Raw genomic sequence first — 20,618 nt, forward strand, 5'->3', positions numbered from 1 at the left:
GCAGGAGATAAGCTTGAATTTGAGTCTGAGCTTACCCTACCTTCACTACAATTCCTCAATCACTGCGGTAAGTCAACATCAATACAGAGCCGACGGATTTTGCATTTTATGAGATAATATCTACTTGAATATCACTTCAAATTCAACCGCCGTAATTCCTGACACTTCAATATACTCCAAGCGCCTTGGCGATCTCCTCAGCGACGCCCTTGGACGACGCTGGATTCTGACCCGTGATGATCTTCCCATCAACAACAACCTTTTCCGCAAGAGGGCCTTCATCAGCCTTGACGTACAGCCCGCCACTGACCTCGCCCAATCTCTTCTCAAGACTAAAGTCCATATCCTCTGTAAACTTGAACATCTCTTCACCGACGTCATCAAAACCTGTGATCTGCTTGCCCTTCAATATCGACTCCCCCGATGCGGTCGTCGCATTGACGAAGGCAGCTGGTCCGTGACATACAGCAGAGATAACCTTGTCCTGGGAGTGAAAGTCACGGAGGAGGTTCTTTGAGTGCTCATCGTGGACGAGGTCTACCATCGGGCCATGGCCACCGGGGTAGAAAATTGCGTCGAACTCCGAGGCTCGGCCAGCAACGTCGCTGAGCTTGAGAGTGTTCTTCCAAATTGACTCGTGGTTCTCGAGGAAGTCTTTGCAAACAGGATCATCTTTGAAGAGCTCAACGGATACAGGATCAAGTGGAGACTTGCCGCCTTTTGGAGTCGTGTAGATCAGTTCGGCGAGAGGATTGAGGACGTGAAATGGGTGAGCAAGCTCGGGCTGGCTATATTAGTACCGCCCATTTGAAGCCTAAATAAGACAATCTATGGATATGCAGGTAATGATTGAGGGTGTATTGCACTTACCAGATACCATCCGATCTGCTTTGCGGTCTTGGGGACCTTGTCGGCAGAGGTGAGGACTACAAGAATCTTGGGCTTAGAAGTTGTCATTTTGAAGTGAAAAAGTGTGAAATATTTGTTGATACGTGGAATAGATACGACAGAGTTGCTCGGCAGCTATGAAAGTAATCAAGCTTGTGTTGTTATTCACATATCACAGGACGCTGCTCAGGGCTTTTATACTCAACCCTCTACGATAATCGTTCTTAAATATCCCCAAGGAGGAACGGAGTGTAAGATCGACTGGTCAGATTCTATTATGGATATGGCCCGTTTCTCATTGATGACTGGGTTTGTCTCTCATGCTGACTCCGTCGCTCCTTTGGGAAATGCGGACCGACCATGTGACCTCACCGTCCAAGCATCATCGTAAAAAGCCTCAACAGCCCGTCAATCTACTCCAAGAGACACAGGAACTGTGGAGGCGGTTAAGCGCATCGAATGGAGCTCAAGATGTGCACAGAAGGTCATTTCAAACGTTCGAATTTGATCCCAACTTTAAATTGACGAGACTCAATTACTCGTCGGCGGCTTCGGTCTCATGCTCAATGTTATGAGATAGCGTTGACCTTGGACTCTGGAATCCTGCAATGTAATGACTCAATGACCCATTCAAAGCGTTGCTTCTCGTCCAATAGATGTGTTCTTTGGGGTCTTCCGAACTCAAAAGCAAATCCATTATGCTAACATGTACCATGGAGGCGCCTAACTCGTGGCGTGATAGCTTGAGCTGGCGCATCACGCTACGAGACATGGGAGTAAAGTTTTCATAAACATACAGCAAAAGGAGTGTTTACATCGATGCGCGTCAAAGGGGTTGAGTTTAGCCACTGTGATAGGGTTGAGGGGTCAAAAAGAGGCTTCAGCCTCAAGGCCATAAAGGTAAAGAACACCAAAAAAACACATACAGGCGAAATACTCCTCGCCCTCACTGTTGCCTAGGATCTTGCTTTGAGTTTAGCCACAAGATCTAATAAACGTACATAAATCTCCCCCGTCACCCAACGATTGCCCCCTGCTCCATCTTCTTTAAGCCAACATCCAAAAATAACACAAATTCACTGTCTGTGACAAATACAAAAATGGCATTCAGTAGTCAATATTACCCACCTAACCCCTTCACTGCTGAGCGCGTCCAGCAACAGGGTTCAAAAGGCAGCCATCGAGACCCGTTAATTGATCATTATGAAAAAGAAAGGGAAATGATTGAGGCGCTAGCTGAACTTGAGCGCACACTTCCGCCTGTCTATAACCAGATTCCCACGGCCAAACGCAACTGTCATCCTCGGCCTTCTGCCGGAGAACCTCGCCCAAAAGAGAAAATGGAATATCGGAAGACTGAGAACGAGGGTGAAGGGGACAAACCAGCCCGCAAAGGGGACCGCCTCTCTGTTCGAATAGGGTTTTGCTGCATGTGGTATGAGCTCGATTACTCTTGAGGCTCGTCGAGAAAGCACGCAGGGCCACTAAGCAGACGACTTGTATGTATCCTTGAACGAACTGGGGACATTTACTGACCAGCCATTAGAACATCGGCAACACTGTCGGCAATGAAAACACTGTCAATGGAATAGCCATGCACCCCTATGGTTACTAAGTTAAGGTTGAGGAACAAGAAAGGTCGCCTCTGTCAGCATTTGGTCTTGGTGCAGCTACGCCATGATATCACTGTGCTGTCTAAAATGAAGGGCATAATACTCGAAATAAATCACTCATTAATTCGCTTTGCTATATACAATCTACCGCCCAGTCCTTCATCTTCCTCTAACAAACGACGCAAAGTCAAAGTTGTTTGCCATTCCCGCTACTGCAAAGCTACGATGTTTAGCGTGGACTTTTGTGATATCCTGTCCTGTTGTATCAGACCTATCCACGTTGAACTTGCCTGCCAGGGCAGTGCTCTCTTCTGTAGCACATATGTCAGAAATGTTTTGCTGTACCCGTTCAATGGTGACAGCATTAAGTGCCTTTTTGCAGACTTTCTCAGATATTTGAACCATATCTCTGTGCCGCTGTATCTCGGAGGTAAACAATTCTTTGTCGTTTGTCTCACTGGACCCTGATGCCTCTGCCTCGTACTTTACGATCTTCATTTGGTCCTTTTTGACTTCATCGATCTTTCTCTTAAGAGAAGCTTCAAGTGTCGATAGTTTATGATCACGAAGTTCTTTGATCATGCCTTCTTGTCGACTCATTTGGAGACTATAGGGACTCATCGTCAGCTCAGCCTTCGTACTCAGAAGGATATTACTAACGCGTTGTTGGTCACCAGACTGACGTTAAGTATCTTGATACACTGATCCAGCTGATCTTTCATCAATCGTATGCGACCTTGGCGCAAAAGGCCAATCTTTGTATAATCCACAACAGACGTTTCGTCGTCGCTGGAGTGTCTTGTCCAGTGGCCAAGTGATGTGCTGAACTCAGTACATGCGTGTTCGCAGTTGTCAAGAGCCGATTTGAGTTCGGAGCCCAAGTGCTCAGTGTCAATCTGCTTTTGATCCACGGCACACTCGAGCTGGCTCAGGATTGGTTTGAGATGTTGGAGCTGGCGTTGAATGTTTTTGATGGACTCGGGCGCGCTTCTGATATTTTCTATAGTAGTCGAAAGGAAGGCTACACCCTGAACGATGCCCAAGATGGACGCGGTAATACTGACAGGGTCAGGCATGGTGAGGAGAGAACCGTGAGACAGATGTTACAACGTATTTAGTAGGTTTCCGTCTCCCTTATGTACTACATTTTCATTCAAGCACTGAGTTTTACAACCAATTCCGTACAAGGATAAGCGAGATGGTACCATTTCTGAGGGGTTTGTGCTGCATGAGAAGGCACCAGTGTAACACCATCATCAGCTTTGTGGGCACAATCCGTCACAGCCACGGTCACCAGACATGAAAAATTATTCATAACTCACAACATATGAAACAAATCCAAGAATTGGTTCTCGTAGCGAGTCTGTGCGACTCCAGGCCACAAACATGCGCAAATTCGAGGTCCGGATGAGCCGCAATGCGAAGAGTTTTTCTCTGAGAGGATGCAACCAGATTATGGCTACCAAATTTTCAAGTAGTATGGGATTTGAGCCGCAATGTCGACCGAACATCAGAACCCAGACAGTGTTGCTCAGCAAAGGAGCCAGCAAAATCTCCATCATATCTCGGCTAATAACGGATCGTATCTCTTCGCAGGCAATGTCAGTCACGTCAGCCTTCCACATTCTGAAAAGACTGCTCGTTAGTTAAAGGCTTTCATTCTTCTTTATTCTATTGCTTACCAGACCCAGTCAGCTTTGAGGATATAATTAAGAAGTGTCGGGATGCTCTGTTTGTGAGCCATCCTGACGTCGACAGAGCCAGCATCGCCGAGGCGAAGGGCCAGAGAGCACCCGGAACCTGCGAGTGGATCCTAGAGAACTCTCAGTTTCAAACATGGCTTGACAAGAAGACTCCCCTGTTCTGGATATCGGGCGGCCCTGGTACAGGCAAAACGGTCATGTCACTTTTTCTCTCGGAGCAAGTCGAAAAAGCCTGTCAAAGCACGGGTGATAAGCTTTTATTTTATTTCTGCCGATTTCAGCATGAGTATTACAACAAGCCCGGCAACCTTCTGCGAAGCCTCGCTTATCAGTTGCTTAGCTTTAGCACTGATACATCCGCGGTTTTAGAGGTCTTCAGTTACTTGGACACCGAAGAGAAAGCAAAGAATGCGCTGTCTAGCCTGGAGTGTCTGTGGAAGATCTTGGAGATCCTCTTATCGCAGTCTAATCTTTCTACCGTGTACTGCATCATCGACGGAATCGACGAGTGTGGGCTTTCTGATGTCTTGATCAGCAAGTTTCGCGACTACAGTACCTCACCCACTGGGCGCAACGGACCTCTCAGGGTGGCACTCATAGGACGAGATGCCGACATACTTGGCATACCTACTCACACGCAGGGCTCCGAGCTTTCTCTAGCATCCGTGCCAGAGACTACGTCGGTACAAGCAGATGCAATTGATGTATTCTATGGTATCAAGCTCGATCCAGATCATCACGAACGTATCAATGATGATATTGCGACTTTTATCAGGTGGAGTCTACAGCCTCTGCAGAGGATAAAAGGTTTTGATACCATCCGTCCTCAAATCGAACGAAATTTACTCGACAGAGCAGAAGGTACTTTCTTATGGGTTGCTTTCGTCGTCCATGAGCTTTCTAAAAAGAGGACCTGCCTTCAAATTGCAGAAACGGTTAAGGATATACCGGTAGGCCTGTATCCGATATTCGGAAGAATGCTGCACCAGATCGACCCAAAACACCGACATGTCAGTGCAACCATCTTGAAGTGGATTGCAATTACGATGCGACCTCTGACCCTTGAAGAGCTGGCTTCCGCTATTGAAACTGGTATCGAGCACATGGAAGATAGAATCGCCATCTGTCAGCCACTCCTGAGGCTTAGCAATAACCGAGTCTTATTTGTTCACCAATCGGCTAAGGAGTACCTCCTGAGAAGCCAACCGGACCAGGATACGATCGCCGAGGGCTTTCGTATAGAAGCGAAAGGTTGCCACGGAGAGATTGCCCACAGGTGCTTGCAGATCATCGAAAATAGCTTTTTCCGACACAAACGCATCGACCATGAGACCTTCGAAAGAATGAAAAGAGGCCATGAGGAGCCAAAGATCTCAGGAGTTAGTATGTATCAAGGAAATACTTTAATTACTGGCGAGCTGTTCAGCTACGCCGAACGTTACTGGTTTAGCCATGCCAGACAGTCACCAAAGGATGCCAGTTATCTATTCACCACTAGCAGGCCGTTTTTTAAGAGATTCTCTGTTGTCCGGAAGAACTGGGAAGCTTACAGAGCCGAATCCTCGTGGATACACCGTATGGCGACTTATCTCGGTATGGTACCGTGGCTTTGGGCACTCCGAGGAGAAAAAGTCTTTCTACCTATCATTGGAACCATACAGTTAGTGAAATCGGACAGTGCCCTATATAAACCTGAGACCTATTGGACGTATGCAGTCAACGATGGTCACGAAGAGGTAGTCCGATTTCTCCATAACAATTGTGTTGAATTCGAAGGTGATTTCCTCGTCTGCTGGGAGGTATTGTGGCTTGGTGACGACAAGTTGGTGCAGGCCCTTCTTGAACATGATCTCAAGATAACAGAGGGTTCGTCCAATAGGAATGCTCTCATTTCTGCAACAACCAAAGGCTTCATAGCTGTGGTGCAGCTATTTCTCGACTGTGGCGCGAATGTGACCATCCGAAATGACAACAATGAAACACTCCTGATTCTAGCCGCGAGGTTTGGTCATAAGGACTTGGTTAATATTCTCCTAGACCACGGTGTGCAGTTGAATATTGCAGATTTCCGGTTGTGGCTAAACCAGGCGACCTTGGCTCCAGTGTTCGAATGGTGTACGGAGATTGTGCAGGCATTTCTCCAGCGCCTCACTGACATATGTTGGGCCGGTGAAGATGGGAGGAGGCTCTTGAACCTGGCTGCAAAATGGGCTGATCATGAGATAGTTCAATTATGCTTGGTGGAAGGCGTTGATGTGGATTGGGAAGATCCATATGGCAATACAGCATTGATCGAGGCCATATTAGGGTACCGTGGGCAAACTCCGGCGAAAGAAGGCTGGCCACTAAATGGAAATCCCGTCAATGTCCATGACCCCATAATAATAGCAGAGAGACGAGCATTAGTCGTGGCCTTACTGGACCATGGTGCTGATCCAAACATCGGCGGAGACTTCTACAGCGACTTACGAGTACCGCCGCTCCTTTGTGCAGCTAGGCAAGGCCTCGACTGGGCAGTCGAGGAACTGCTATTCCGAGGCGTTGACTGCAATACGAGGGTCGAGTTTATTTACAGGCGTGGAGCGATAAGGCGTCTTCTTTCTTCTGCGTTTCGAGGCACTCCGATGGACCAAGGTTCCAAGCATATGACAGAAGGTGGGTCGGCTTTAATCTTTGCAGTTCAAGGGGGCCATCTATCGACATCACGGCTTCTGATTGCTCATGGCGCCGACACAAGCCTTGCCGACGAGTGTGGAAATACAGCTTTGGATTGGGCTTCTGAGAATGATTTTCTGGAAATTGAGCAGCTGTTGGTGGAGCACGATGAAGCATTGGGTGGCTCCTCACAGCGAAAAGGAAATTAAAAAGGGTTGAGTTTCCTTGTGATTAGTTGATCGTTAAAGAAGGGTATCAGCTATGTCACATCTCCTCGATGTTATCCGAGTCATCGTGGTCTGGTGGAGGAAGACTTCGATTAACATTCATAACAAGACATCCACTCGCCTTATCAACCAAGATATCCAAGTGCCGATAGCTACCTCCAAATCTCGTCCCGACAATTTTCACCGTCTCCATCAGAGTATCGATCACCCCGACATCCATAGTCGAGCCCTTGTATTCCAGCGGCACCAATGATAGTAAATCTGCCAGCGAGCAGCCAACGTCGAAGACCTTCTCAACGATTCCGATCCCATTTGCTTCAAAAGCCTGCGTCGACACTAATTGTGACACCGTCACGATGTCTCGTGCGATACTGGCTGGGTAGTGCAACGACATGACATTATCACTGTTGGCAGTTGACAGGACTCTTTTTGAAGCGCACAATTTCCAGACGACGATCTTGAGCCATTGACGCGATATGAGAAGGTCTGCTTGTTGCACTTGAGAGTGATTTGAAAGATTCGGAAGTGAATTCTTGAGAAGGTATTGCAATCGGAACAGGTCTGCGAAATCTGTCGAAATGGATGATGATGGGCTGTTCCATTGTGAGATGAAGTCTTGACCAAATGGGCGGAAAAGTGAAATAAGATCAAGGAACCCGCACAGGATCTCAGCGTCGGATGACATTGGATCAACGTCTGGAAGCTTCAATGTATCTTGCAATCTGATTGGTCGATTCCTTTGCAATGCATATGCTCTCTCGGTGATGAACAAGACCCAAAACATCCTCTGACCGTACTTCACAAAGACAGGGTCGCTTGCATCATCATCAGTGTAGGTGGTCTCCTCATGCAAACGTAACGCCTGAAGTATCGTTATAGCTTCCTGCAGATAATACCAAGCCGAATTATCCTTATTCATTGAGAAGAACGCAGCGTGAAGAAAGAAAGACGTTTGTATATGCATTAATGACGGATGTTCGATCAGATTACAAAACTCCCTTGCGCGAAGAGTTTCCGCTATTAAGAAATCGGCAGACGGAATCGTGAAATTTTCCTCGACGGGGCAAGGCGGCAGTATTTCTGGCGACAGTGCGATTACGGCACAACATGCCGTGATTAATCCGTATTGCTCTGTTGATCCTGGTGTTTGTTCGAGGTGAGGGCGATGCAGAATTGGGGTAAGTGGGTATTTATGCTTGAAGTACGCGTCGAGACACCATCGAATAACTGCGTCAGTCATTTGAGGCGACTCTATGAACTGCTTCGGACATGGTGGAGATGCCGTGTTGTTTGAATTGATGCTGGGGATGTTAACCTCAGGGCTGGTGGATGAAAATGTAGTTGGTCCCGGCCGCTGCTTGGACCTCCGTGCATATCGCGGTCCTTTAGGTCCCGTCTTTTTAGGTATCGCCAAATAAGTACAGCTTATATCCAGGCTTTGACAATTGTGACACGGCCGACAGCCATCGCAGCGAATCTTCCGTTTATGGCAGACGTCGCATGCTTGCCTGACTTTTGACGGTTTTGTCGGCGCTGGACTTGACATGGCTCGATTAATTGGAAGCAGTTGCGACAAGGTTTGAAGTTTGCGGGGATTGGGTTTTATATAAATGCGGAGAACAGAGCACTTCGTCATGGCTGCACGCCACTGGATCCACTGAATTTAGCACTAACTGCTCTGGAATCAGCTCACAAAGGCGAGACAAGGTGGATAGCTCTACCCGTGGCAGTAAGAGACATGAGCGAGAGAGCGACTTGATAAAGTGAAGATGAATCATTTAATAAGCTATCATTCTTATGTACTGCAAGACTTTTATTTCCCACATCCCATTTTAACTGCCAAGGTGCAAGCTCCAATTCCCCAACGACCTCCCCAATCACATTCTTCATACCCTGCTAGTCCAATTACTTCTTCTCCACGGCAGGCTTTCGCACAACAGCACCGTCGTTGACAACATACTTGGAGAACTTCCTAGGAGGAACGCCCTCGGCATACAGGCAATCAATGTCATGATAAGTCCTGTTCTTCGTCTCAGGCTGGAACCAGAAGAGTGTAGCCAGAATGAAGACCTCAGCCCCAACAAACAGGAACATGACCTTTCCACCCCAGTTGAGCTGATCGGGGTTGATGAAGTAGGGGAACACGGAAGACAGCATAAGAGCAGTGAGCTGCTGGCAAACAAGACTGAAAGCAATAGTCTTGGGACGTGTAGCCTGAGCAGCGGTTTCTTGAGCGATAGCCCATCCGAAGCAGCCAACTGTACCGGTGTAAAGCATCGACCAAGTGATCATGAAGGCGAGGAGAGCGGTGTTGGCGGCTGTGTTGGAAGTACCTGCGAGGGAGGTTCCGGCGATTATGATGGACCAGCAGCAGAGAAGTGTACCGCCTCCGATGAGGGACTTTCGACGGGGGAGAACATCGGAGACGCAGACGGCGACGCAGTTAGAAAGGAATTGGAGAGTTGAGGAAATAGCTGTGAGGCCGAAGGGGTCGGATTGGCCGATGAGTTCGAAGTAGTAGGTCTGGTAAGTGTCTGCAACAATTAGTACTTCAGTCGATAGGAACAGTAGCCTGTGACTTACTGGCAAAGTATCCACCGGAGAAGTTCTGAGACTGAAGTCCCATAACAGCAATGAGGGTTCTGGTTCGGTGCTCCTTGGAGAAGATGGCCTTCCAGCTGGTCTGCTTAGCCATGTTGGTCTCACCAGCAGTGACCTCGAGTTCAGACTTGATGAACTCGAGTCTTTCCTCAACATCAATAGATGTACCATAAAGCTTAAAGATAGCCTTTCGAGCATCGTCGTCGCGGCCCTTCTTGATGTACCAAACAGGTGACTCGGGAAGGAAAGGAAGACCAATGGCGAAGAGAGTAGGGACGAGGAATGTCATGACAAAAGCAAGTCGGAAGCTCCATTCACCCTTGATCTTGGAAGAACCCCAGCCAGTGACGGAGGAGAGGAAAAAGCCCAGAACGATGATCACGTTGGTGAGGGAGCTGAGAGAGCTTCGAAGAGCAGCCGGTGCGTTCTCTGTGACGTACAGAGGAGGCGTGACAGTTGAGAGACCAACGGAAAGGCCGAGAAGAAGCTTGGAGACGAAAAGGATAGGCAGACTAGGAGCAAAGACCAGCGAGAAAGAAGACGAAATAGATAGAGCGACAGCAGTCCAAAGTACAGCCTTGCGCCCAACCCAATCCGCAAACTGACCCGCTAGAAATGCACCAAAGATCTGACCAATCGTACTAGCAGCGTTCCAAAGAGACTGCCACAGCGCCGGGATGACATACTGATCACCAACGCTGTAATACTCTCCGTAGACCTTTCGGAACTCGGGAAATGCAACAGCTACACCGGAGAGACCAGCGTCGTAGCCCCAGCCAAAGACTAGGGACATGATGTAGATGGACCATAGGACGAAGCGCTTGTCTTTCTTGAGGTTTGTCCAGAGGCGCTGGTACTGTTGCTTGGGTGTGAGGTCTTGGGCATCAATAGCTTTTTGGATGGCGATGGAGTCTGGTGCCTTTTCGACATGGTCGGACACTGTGGTGATGGCTTCGACTTTGGTGGCCATTGTGAGGAGGTGAAGGGGGTGATTGAGGTTGTGATGATGAGCTGGTTACTCCGGGGGCATGCCCTTAGGATTATATATTAATTCATGACTATTAGACTTAGGGATTATCCCCAGAGACGCTCGACATTCCCCGATGGATGGAGCCCCCATGGGGAACCGCGAGAGCGAAAAGTCGCCCCATCTCATCGGCCGAGAAGAACTCAGCATGTCACCATCATCACAACCCGGATCGAGATAGTGGGTCGATGGGTGAAATGGGTGAATTTCCATTGGTCTCTTCGGCTTTGGAGAAAAACAGGACCGTGCGTCTGGAGAAAATGATTATTGGGTAAATTGTCGGTCCGATGCACTTGGTGCCCATCTTGAGTCTCGGGTAAGTCATCAACAAATCACAATTCAGCCTTCAGAGTTTCACCCCAGAGAGAAAAGGCACGAGATCGACGTGGAGAAGACAAGTCATGAAATCACTCGATCCTTCTCTCTTTGATGTTACATGAGAATTATTGAACAGAAGAATTGTCGGACCGGGAAGTAGTCATCGGGTATAAGAAACCTCAGACACGAGGTAACAGTCTCGACATCACAACATCACATACAGTCCAATATCTGAGACCCCGCCGCCATGTCAGCTTCAACCTCTCCCGATCGCCAATGGTGGAAAGAAGCAGTTGTCTACCAAATCTACCCAGCCAGCTTTCTTGACTCCAACGGCGACGGGCTAGGCGACTTGCCTGGCATCATCTCAAAGCTTGACTACATTCGCTCAGTAGGCGCCACAGCTATTTGGCTGTCGCCCATCTTTAAAAGTCCTCAGCATGATATGGGCTATGACGTCTCAGACTATCGCGAAATTCATCGTCCTTACGGTACGATTGAAGATGTTGAGGCGTTGATCTCTGGGTGTCATGAGCGGGGTATAAAGGTGCTACTCGACCTCGTGGTGAATCATACTAGCCATGAGCATGAATGGTTCAAAGAGTCACGTTCGTCAAAAACCTCACCGAAGCGAGATTGGTATTTCTGGCGTGATCCAAAGTTTGACGCTGATGGAAATCGCAAACCACCTAATAACTGGGCTTCCATCTTTGGTGGTAGTGCCTGGACATACGATGAGACGACAGAGCAATATTATCTCTCCCTCTTCCTCCCCGAGCAGCCTGATCTCAACTGGGCAAATGACGACATGCGCGAGGCAACATATGACGATATGAAGTTCTGGCTCGACAAAGGCGCCGACGGCTTCCGCATTGATTCGATGAATCTTATGTCAAAACACCCCGATCTTCCTGATGCACCTATTACCCGACCAGACGCCGAGTTCCAACCAGGCGATAAGTACTTCGCTAGTGGTCCGCGTATGCACGAGTATATAAGGGAGATGAGGGAGAAGGTCATTGATAAGTACGATTGCATGACTGTTGGTGAACTAGGCTTCACAAAGGATGAAGACAGTGTCGCTAGTTATGTTGCCAAAGACAGGCATGAGTTGAATATGCTGTTCACTGGAGATATAGTTGATATGGACTTTGGTCCCAATCACAAGTATGAACGCGATGACTTCAGGTTGTCTAAGCTGAAGACAATCACGAGTCGTTGGCAAGGAGCTATGCCAAAGTTTGACGGCTGGAACTCTGTGTATATGGATAACCACGACTCTGGACGATCTCTATCACGCTATGGATCGGACAAGCCCCAGTTCCGAAAGGAGGCTGCCAAGATGTTGGCGATTTACCTCGGTACACTAAGTGGAACGCTGTTTCTCCTCCAAGGTCAAGAAATTGGCATGGCTAATGTGCCTGAGTCGTGGAAGATCGAGGATTATATTGATGTCGAGGGTTTGAACTATTACAACAGCGTGCTGAAGAAGAGAGACCCTGGAGCTGATATGTCCGACGTCATGAGAGAAATGCGACTCAAGGCCAGAGATAACGGTCGGTTACCTATGCAATGGACCGCCGACACTAACGGAGGCTTCACCACCAGCGACAAGCCCTGGATGCGCGTCAACGACGACTACGATCAGTGGAACGTTGCTCAGCAAGAAAAGGACGATGATAGTGTTTTAGCTTTCTACAGACAGGTTCTTGAGCTACGACAGAAGGAGAAGGATGTTTTTGTGTATGGACGGTTTGACATTTTGGATGAGTACAAGGATAGTGAGGATGTGTTTGCGTATACGATGACTAGTTATGATGGGAGGAGGGCACTCATTTTATTGAATTTCTCGGAGGAGGAGCAGAAGGTGAAGGTCAAGGGGGATTGGGGGAGGAGGTTGCTTGGGAAGAATGTTGATGCTTTTGAGGGTGCGGTTGTGCTGAAGGGCTATGAGGGAGTGGTGTATGCTGGGTGGTGATCTGGTCTTTGACGTAGGCAAACATACTCTTGCAAATGTGTATTAGCCATGAATTCTTTCATACGTGGCTTTATCAATCGAAGAAATTGAAATATGGCTATCTCTGTACATGGCTTAGTTTTTCACATATCATTTAAGATCAAAAATAGCTTATAACAAGGGTTCCTACTGCTGCTCCGTGTGGCCAAGTCTCGCCGAATATCGCAACAAACAACTATAACCATTCAGACACTGGACTGTTGAACCTTCTTCGACACATAAGGTCTCGTATCCGCTGGCAGTCCCATAGCAATAAGGCCAATGGCCAAGAAACAAGCACACGCAACCCAAATCGGCGCCGAGGTCGTAACATCCGCAAAAGTCGCAATGAACGGCGCACTCAGCGATGCCATCCTTCCAACTGCCATAAGCAACCCCATACCCACCCCGCGATTCTGCACCTGAAGGACCTGCGGCGTGTACGAGTAAACGATAGCATACAGAGCATTGAGCGAAAAGTTGATCATGCAAGAGAATGCGAGGTTTTCCGCTGCCGTTCGAGCTGAGGTGAAGGCTCCGGAGAATGCGGCGCAGATTATACCGGTGAGGAGCATTGAGCGCTTGGACTTGAAGAAGCAGGATGATACGAGGATGGTACTGAGGACGGGGCCGAAGATACCGACGATGGAGGAGACGGTCCAGTCGCGGTAGGTGATGTAGTTGCTGGTTTCGCCAAAGTTGGCGCCGTGGGCTGCGAGGTAGTAGGGGAGGAAGATGGTGTAGAGAGGGTACCTATGATTTATTAGTGACTTGCGAGAGATTGTATAGACATGGACTTACGCGATGCCGATGAGTGCCCAGATCATGATGAGACCAATCATCAGCCGTATCTGCTTAGCTCCAGAGAATAGCCTTGACGCCCGAACAATATTCGCACGCCATGACCTAACCTCACCATCAGCCTTCTCCTGCTCAGGCTGCAGGAAGTTATCGCCAGTGACATGATAATCAGACTTGTTCATCCTGCTGATGTGGTTTATAACCTCCGCAGCCTCTTCCATCTTTCCACAAGAGACGAGCCATCTTGGAGACTCGAGTGATCGTAGGACGAAAGCTCGGATGAGTGACATGACGAGACAGAGTCCACCGAGAGTGATGTAAAGGTATCGCCAGCCCATATTATCGCTGCGGCTGCAGGTTTCGGGGGTGGAGCCGCTGGGACATCCGAAGTTGACGAGAAGGGGCCAGGCTGTGCAGTGTCAGTGAATGTGATGTTGGTGCGTATGGGGTATTACCGATGAGGCCTGTGACTGCATTTCCAAAGCCCCAGATTCCTGCGAGACTTGAGAGGATGAAAGACCATTCTTGGGGAATTGCTTCCGCCAGAAGTGTCAAGTCGATGGCCACTGTAGGAGTCAAGAGTCAGCGAGTATCACCAACCCGACCAAGGAAGGTCTTGATGCAGCTCAGTTGGGAGCTTTTAGATAACTCACGGTTTCCACCAGCAAAGAGACCAATCAAAGCAATAAAGACATTCAGAGCAGCCCAATTCGGAGAAGAGGCAGCAATGGTAGTCATGATAGAGCACCCAAAGATAGAAGCCTGCCAGACTAATCGTCGGCCAAAGTTATCGGCGAGTGTGCCAAGAAACAAAGCACCGATGAGTAAGCCAGCGTATGAAGACGCCGATAGAAGAGTTGCATATCGAGGGCCGAATTCCATGGCTGCCTGGGGCGTAACAAGGCTGATCGAGACAAGAACCATCTGGTGACAAGTTAGTCCAAGGGCTTGGTGATGGAGAAAGTGGTGTTGACCTGATCGACAAGGAAGCCGAAACCACAGGAGAAGGTTAGCTGCCATTGGAACTTGCCGAAGCCAATGGCTTGGATCGCCTGAGTAATCACTTCGTCGTTATGAAGAGTCGCAGGATCGATACCGTCGATAGCTGCAACAGTCCCGTTGGCATGGCTTGGGGCGTGGTCGAGAGATGTCTCCAACATCTTGCCATCCTGCTTCTCACCAATGGATGCTGCATCCGCGTTGTCCTGATGAGCCGCCATAATAACTGTTTGAAAGGGAAAATGAAGAGAAATGAATAACAAGGTCAAACAGGGAAGTTTGGCTTGTGATCTTGAAAGCCGGTGGGGACTACGATGCAAAGACGTGATTTATCTACAAACTCCTTTCTAATCCCAACCCTTCCATTCGCGCCAGCCTCACCTCTCACTATCAACACACTAACAAGATAATCAAGCCAACCTTTCCTATTCCATCGCAAGTTGCAAGCCTCCGGAGAACGGACCGCCTTCACCCTCTATCTAAGATAAGCTTCCAAGCCAAAAGGTGAGCAGCTGATCCCTATCAACCCCGCAAACACGGAAGCGGCCCGTGTTCCTGGCCAACTCCTATCACCAGCGAACGCGGGGTAGCGTATCTTAACTTATATGGTAAGACGAGTACTGAGTGTTGGCGTATCCTGGGTAGATCGGCTAACTTCACCATGATGAGTTCAAGCGTTGAATGTTACCTTGTTCCCCGGACGGAGGATGCGCCTAACAGCCGACTTCCGATCCTTGTGTACCGCGATGTGTTACCCCAGCCGAGGACCGAAGAGACGGCAACGAGATTCCTGACTACACATCGGTGGGAAAAGAGGGTGTGTTCAAACTGTTTCCTTTTGCCTCCCTTGTGTTACTGACACGTTGCTCAGGGAACTTGGGGACATATTGCCATTCGCCACTTCCATCCCAACAGCCATGAATGCTACGGTCAATATCCCCAATCATATCTCTACATGCGGCATACTTATTACAAATCCTAGGTATTTTCCAAGGCTCTTCAACCCTCTTATTAGGCAAGATCCAGAAGGGTAAAGGCGTAGAAGTCCCCGTCAAGGCTGGCGATGTTGTCGTCCTACCCGCTGGAACGGCCCATTCATCCCTCGAAAGCTCTTCGGATTACAGGTACATCGGTGTATATCCAAAGGTGTGTTGTACCTTGTCTAACTTCTGTGACAAAGTGTTGATAATGTGTAGGGGTGTCCCAAGTGGCGGAATGAGATGGGAAAGAAGTCCTCAAACGTGTTTCTGGAGACTATCGACGAAGTAGGTATGCCTGAAGACGATCCTGTTTATGGGCCTGATGGACCATTGCCCATGCTATGGAGGCAAAATCCTCGCGCCAAGTTGTAGATAGCAAGATAATACAGTATCTGTTGACGATAACACAAGTGACACGTAATTGAAAGGGCTCTGTGGTTTTACCATCGCTGACCACGATGCATTGGTTAGCGTTGCCCTTTGCGTTTACTTTTACATATCCCTGATGCAGTCTCTTATATTCAAGAGGAAAGCCCGTATCGTAGAGGGCTAGCTCTGGCTCTTTTCATAACTGAAGACATCGCCACTTGAGAAGCCATCGAATTTGGTATGTTCTTATCTGAACTTCAGAAAATATCCACTTCCCTACATTGGCACTGGAATCCAAGCTGCTTGAACCACAGCTTCTCGTTAAAAAATTTATTCTTCTTCTAAACTGGTACAGTAATGCAAGCCACGGCAGTATGTTTGTCGGCATCTGCAGGCGTAGTCGTTTGCAAGACATTCTTCCATGCCAAGTCGCCACTATTTTTGGCTATCTCCTCTGAGCGCCCATCTGGAAAGCAGGACTCAGGCAGAGGGCTGCTCTCCCACAAATAGAAGCTCAAGTCAGAGTCCTTCTTTGGCAGCGTTGTCATCGCCTCAATCATATCCTGCTTTGTTGCGCCCAATGGATCAAGTCCAGGCTCTTCAATCCATGACAGTCCATGACCCCAGTAGCTGTACCTCTCTGATTCATGGGTCCATTCATAATCCTCCCAGCGATCTTCGGAGAGGACCTGGATGTAATGCAATGAGCTGCCTGGCCAGAGTCCAGTTACCTTTCCGTTTGTGCCCTGTTTATCTGTAAGATGGTCAGCTAGCTGATAGCAGGCGATCCCCGGATGACTTACACCAACTACGACACGTTCCTGTCCACACCATGTCTTGCATGACCTTCTGTGTGTGAGTGTTGAAGTCATCTTGGGCATCAACTCGCACTTCAAACGAATTGACACGTTGTCGAATCATCTTGTGAAGAAGACGAATGAAGTAGTCGGCGGTCGCTTCCACAGAACCTTCAGAGGTCAGCATAACAATTATCAATGGCGATAACACAGTTACTTACCCATCAAGCTTCCATTTGAGATCGGAGTGTTCGGTCCCAAGAAAATGAGATAATTGGGAAAGCCTGCAACACCGAGCCCCAGATAGGATTCAGGGTGCTCTTGCCATGCATCTTGAAGGTTGGTACCATTGCGACCGATTATAGGAAAACGAGGTCGGAAGGTTGTGTTGAAGCCTGTAGCTGCAACCAAAACATCTGCTGGATATTCTTTGCCACCGGCCACGATGCCACCACGGGTCACTCTTTCGATCGAGTCGAATACTGGCTCAACATTCGGCTTCTGCAGGGCTGTAAGAAAGCCTTCTCCCGGGTTGATCCTTCGACAACCCGCCTCGAATGGGGGTATCAGCTTCTTCTGTAGGTCTTGGTCAGGGATCAATTGTTTCATGCGCGACTCGAACATGGCGCGTGTTCTCTTCTGTTCCGGACTCGACTTGAGAAAGAGGCGGAACATCCCGTTAAATTGATCCTCCAATCCCTTCCTGGTATCCAGATACACATCCTTTTTTGCCTCGAAGATTGCCTTCTCTTCTGTAGTATAAGTGTAGTTCGTCGCATTAGGGTCGGGCAGAGCTACTGGTGGTGCAATCCATGAAGGCGTGCGGATAAATACTTTCATGTCCTTGACCAGTGGCTGTATCGAGGGGACTAACTGAATCGAACTGGCTCCCGCACCAATGACGCCGACACGTTTACCTCGGAGGTCAATTGAATGGTCCCAGGATGCAGTGTGCAGTAATGGACCAGTAAAGTCGGAAAGTCCTTCAATGTTGGGAATTTGTGGATGATTGAGGATGCCGCCAGCATTGACCAGAATTTCTGATGTCACAAGGGAGCCATCTTCTAACTGTACCGTCCAGGTACTGTCGGTTTCAGACCATTGAGCTGAGACAACCTTGGTGTTGAAGGATATGTATCGCTCGAGATTGAAGTGCCTGGCAACACCTTTTAAGTAACCCTGGATTTCATCAGATGATGCGTAGCTAGTCTAATTAGCACTGAACACTGATTCGGCTGCTGGCCACTAACAATTTCGACCATGAAGGGTTTGGGGCAAATGAATATTGGTAGCAATGGCTCGGGACGTCACAGGCGCAGCCGGGATACTTGTTTTCAAACCATGTTCCTCCAAGATCTGACGACTTTTCGAATATCTGAAAAGCGACGTAGTCATTCAAATGTTGCTTTAGCTTGTATGCTTGATTTTGTCAGCGTAGTCCTTCGGCGAAAGTCATGGCTAAGAAATTACCCATCAGAATACCGGATACCCTTATTGGAAGCATCAGCCAAAGTCATTCCTGCAAGGGTACAAGTTCTACTTACCCGGCTCCGATAATGGTGCATCGGATATGCTTATGCTTTTGCTGTTGTTTTGTGGACATGATGACAGTGGTTTCGAGGATGCAAAATAAAATTTACTAGACAAGTGAACTTTCCAGGTGCAACTAGTATAATAAATCTTCAAAATAATAACTGTAATATCATTAACATTGGATATAACCAGTGTTAGCTGCTCTCTCCAGAAGCCACTGCTTATCATGACACCTCACAAGGACACACACAAAGCCGGGAACGGTCCGGGTCTGGGTGGGTACGGAGAATGATAACTGAAACGCTAGATAAAAATGGTTTAGCGTTGAGATAAAGCCGTATCACACGGTCTGATGCTGTGGGTACGGAAACCGGGCCGTGATTCTGACTTGGAATGTGAGAAATCGTGATTAGAGCTACTCTCATTGGTTGAAAGGTAAGTGTGCTAAGTCGAAGTAGGGAGCGATTGATGGATGAATGAAGAGTGTGGAGTAAGAAATGAATGACGGGTCATCCCAGAGAAAGACGTATCATGCACGAGCAATGGAAGGGTATAAGGGCGGGACTAGAGGCTTGCATTCATAGACGAATCTTATCATACACGACGGATTAGTCTACTTACCATCCAAGCTTCGCATCTTTTCTATCAATTGTTCTTCAATCCTAGGATCGGTCGTTATCTCAAGCCACAATGAGTCGTTGGTTTAGTTTCGGTACAGCGAAAGAGGCTGAGCCTCAGACTACGCGGGCGTTGCCTGCATCATGGTATCGCTCCTCAGCCATGTATGAGCTGGAACGACGAGCTATTTTTTCCAAGAAATGGGTAGTGGTATCACACAAGGCGCGATTCACCGAAGTGGGCGATTATCTGCGTATCACTCAAGCTGGTTTTGCCTTTTTCTTGATCAAGGACCGCCAAGGCGAGATCAGAGCCCATCACAATGTCTGTCGACATCGAGCATTTCCGCTGGTGGAGCAAGATTCAGGGAGAGCCAACATTCTATCTTGCAAGTATCACGGTAGGTTGATATATCGGGTGTACGTGGGCTAGATGCTGAACAGTCAAAGGTTGGTCCTATGGACTCGATGGCAAATTGGCCAAGGCTCCAAAATACCAAGAGGTTCCGACATTCGATAAGTCAACCAACAATCTCTACCCAATCCATGTCTATGTCGACAAACTCGGTTTTATCTGGATTAATATGGATGCCAGTCCTACACCTATTGTTGCTTGGGACGATGACTTTGCTGGCGTCGACACCCAACCACGCCTTCAGCCGTTCGACATGGGGTCTTATCACTTTGATCATCAGTGGGAAATGATTGGGGACTATAACTGGAAGACGTTAGCAGACAATTACAACGAAGTGAGTTCTTTGAAACCTTCCCATTTAACTGCCGCTGAGACAACGTTATCAGTGCTACCACTGTCCAACTGGACATCCCGCACTCAATGCCCTCACTGATCTGTCGAAATACTGGGTCGAGACAGCTGGCGGCCACATACAGCACTTCAACGTTGACAAGCCAGATAAAGATGGTATGGGTATCTACAGTACTTTCTACTATCCCAATGCCTCTATCACGATCTCGTAAGAATATCTATCTCCCGAGTTACAATCTAGCCCTAACGTTCAGACCCACCTTCTTCTACATCATGCGCTGCATCCCCATTTCCGCATCGCAGGCAAAGATGGAGTACGAAGTCTACAGAGCCAATAGTGCTTCCGACAAAGAGTTCAACGAGATCAGCGACTGCTTTAAGCAGATCCTCAAGGAAGACAAGGATCTCTGCAATGCGGCACAGAAGAACTTGAACGCTGGTATCTTTGTCAACGGGGAGCTTCATCCACGAGTAGAAAAGGTATGAACAACCTACAATGTCATTGTTAGCGTACTAATAAGTCCTTCTACCAGGGCCCTATTTTCTTCCAAGAGACTACACGAAAGCTAGTCATGGACCATCATAAGCAGGAAGAGGCTGATGGTCATGAGATCTGGCCAGCGACACCGAAGAGTGGACAGTCAGGGAATGGACAGAACGATATTGACTTCTGTAACAGACTAGAGGCATGTGCAGGGTCTGACAGTCTCAAGTGGTGATACTAAGTA

The 20,618-nt window shown here is 48.3% G+C and overlaps 11 protein-coding genes across 11 annotated transcripts; 5 read left to right on the forward strand and 6 right to left on the reverse strand.

Moving 5' to 3' along the window:
* Nucleotides 1-166: 166 nt before the first annotated feature.
* On the reverse strand, nt 167-957 carry FMAN_12998 (uncharacterized protein; the record flags this gene model as incomplete). Its single annotated transcript, XM_041823505.1, has 2 exons — nt 167-784; nt 871-957. 2 exons carry the CDS (start codon nt 955-957, stop codon nt 167-169), a joined length of 705 nt encoding a protein of 234 aa, XP_041689078.1.
* Nucleotides 958-1,988: 1,031 nt separating this feature from the next.
* On the forward strand, nt 1,989-2,503 carry FMAN_12999 (uncharacterized protein; the record flags this gene model as incomplete). Its single annotated transcript, XM_041823506.1, has 2 exons — nt 1,989-2,297; nt 2,435-2,503. The coding sequence occupies 2 exons, from the start codon at nt 1,989-1,991 to the stop codon at nt 2,501-2,503; spliced, it is 378 nt and encodes a 125-aa protein (XP_041689079.1).
* A 157-nt stretch (nt 2,504-2,660) lies between these two features.
* FMAN_13000 (uncharacterized protein) lies at nt 2,661-3,577 on the reverse strand (the record flags this gene model as incomplete). Its single annotated transcript, XM_041823507.1, has 2 exons — nt 2,661-3,108; nt 3,162-3,577. The coding sequence occupies 2 exons, from the start codon at nt 3,575-3,577 to the stop codon at nt 2,661-2,663; spliced, it is 864 nt and encodes a 287-aa protein (XP_041689080.1).
* Nucleotides 3,578-3,997: 420 nt separating this feature from the next.
* FMAN_13001 (uncharacterized protein) lies at nt 3,998-7,068 on the forward strand (the record flags this gene model as incomplete). Its single annotated transcript, XM_041823508.1, has 2 exons — nt 3,998-4,142; nt 4,193-7,068. The coding sequence occupies 2 exons, from the start codon at nt 3,998-4,000 to the stop codon at nt 7,066-7,068; spliced, it is 3,021 nt and encodes a 1,006-aa protein (XP_041689081.1).
* Nucleotides 7,069-7,123: 55 nt separating this feature from the next.
* Nucleotides 7,124-8,632, reverse strand: FMAN_13002 (uncharacterized protein; the record flags this gene model as incomplete). The annotated part of the gene is made up of 1 exon (XM_041823509.1): nt 7,124-8,632. The coding sequence occupies one exon, from the start codon at nt 8,630-8,632 to the stop codon at nt 7,124-7,126; it is 1,509 nt and encodes a 502-aa protein (XP_041689082.1).
* Nucleotides 8,633-8,991: 359 nt separating this feature from the next.
* Nucleotides 8,992-10,657, reverse strand: FMAN_13003 (uncharacterized protein; the record flags this gene model as incomplete). Its single annotated transcript, XM_041823510.1, has 2 exons — nt 8,992-9,620; nt 9,670-10,657. 2 exons carry the CDS (start codon nt 10,655-10,657, stop codon nt 8,992-8,994), a joined length of 1,617 nt encoding a protein of 538 aa, XP_041689083.1.
* A 622-nt stretch (nt 10,658-11,279) lies between these two features.
* Nucleotides 11,280-13,010, forward strand: FMAN_13004 (putative alpha-glucosidase (maltase); the record flags this gene model as incomplete). Its single annotated transcript, XM_041823511.1, has 1 exon — nt 11,280-13,010. The coding sequence occupies one exon, from the start codon at nt 11,280-11,282 to the stop codon at nt 13,008-13,010; it is 1,731 nt and encodes a 576-aa protein (XP_041689084.1).
* A 224-nt stretch (nt 13,011-13,234) lies between these two features.
* On the reverse strand, nt 13,235-15,049 carry FMAN_13005 (uncharacterized protein; the record flags this gene model as incomplete). The annotated part of the gene is made up of 5 exons (XM_041823513.1): nt 13,235-13,781; nt 13,830-14,238; nt 14,285-14,395; nt 14,483-14,753; nt 14,804-15,049. 5 exons carry the CDS (start codon nt 15,047-15,049, stop codon nt 13,235-13,237), a joined length of 1,584 nt encoding a protein of 527 aa, XP_041689085.1.
* A 440-nt stretch (nt 15,050-15,489) lies between these two features.
* FMAN_13006 (uncharacterized protein) lies at nt 15,490-16,180 on the forward strand (the record flags this gene model as incomplete). Its single annotated transcript, XM_041823514.1, has 4 exons — nt 15,490-15,645; nt 15,700-15,757; nt 15,811-15,974; nt 16,025-16,180. The coding sequence occupies 4 exons, from the start codon at nt 15,490-15,492 to the stop codon at nt 16,178-16,180; spliced, it is 534 nt and encodes a 177-aa protein (XP_041689086.1).
* Nucleotides 16,181-16,518: 338 nt separating this feature from the next.
* On the reverse strand, nt 16,519-18,577 carry FMAN_13007 (related to monooxygenase; the record flags this gene model as incomplete). Its single annotated transcript, XM_041823515.1, has 6 exons — nt 16,519-16,931; nt 16,981-17,145; nt 17,196-18,178; nt 18,225-18,393; nt 18,445-18,464; nt 18,519-18,577. 6 exons carry the CDS (start codon nt 18,575-18,577, stop codon nt 16,519-16,521), a joined length of 1,809 nt encoding a protein of 602 aa, XP_041689087.1.
* A 620-nt stretch (nt 18,578-19,197) lies between these two features.
* On the forward strand, nt 19,198-20,609 carry FMAN_13008 (uncharacterized protein; the record flags this gene model as incomplete). The annotated part of the gene is made up of 5 exons (XM_041823516.1): nt 19,198-19,525; nt 19,575-19,873; nt 19,926-20,098; nt 20,145-20,370; nt 20,424-20,609. 5 exons carry the CDS (start codon nt 19,198-19,200, stop codon nt 20,607-20,609), a joined length of 1,212 nt encoding a protein of 403 aa, XP_041689088.1.
* Nucleotides 20,610-20,618: the final 9 nt, after the last annotated feature.

This window comes from Fusarium mangiferae (assembly GCF_900044065.1).
Source record: "Fusarium mangiferae strain MRC7560 genome assembly, contig: FMAN_scaffold015, whole genome shotgun sequence".
In the NCBI taxonomy this organism is placed as follows: domain Eukaryota; kingdom Fungi; phylum Ascomycota; class Sordariomycetes; order Hypocreales; family Nectriaceae; genus Fusarium; species Fusarium mangiferae.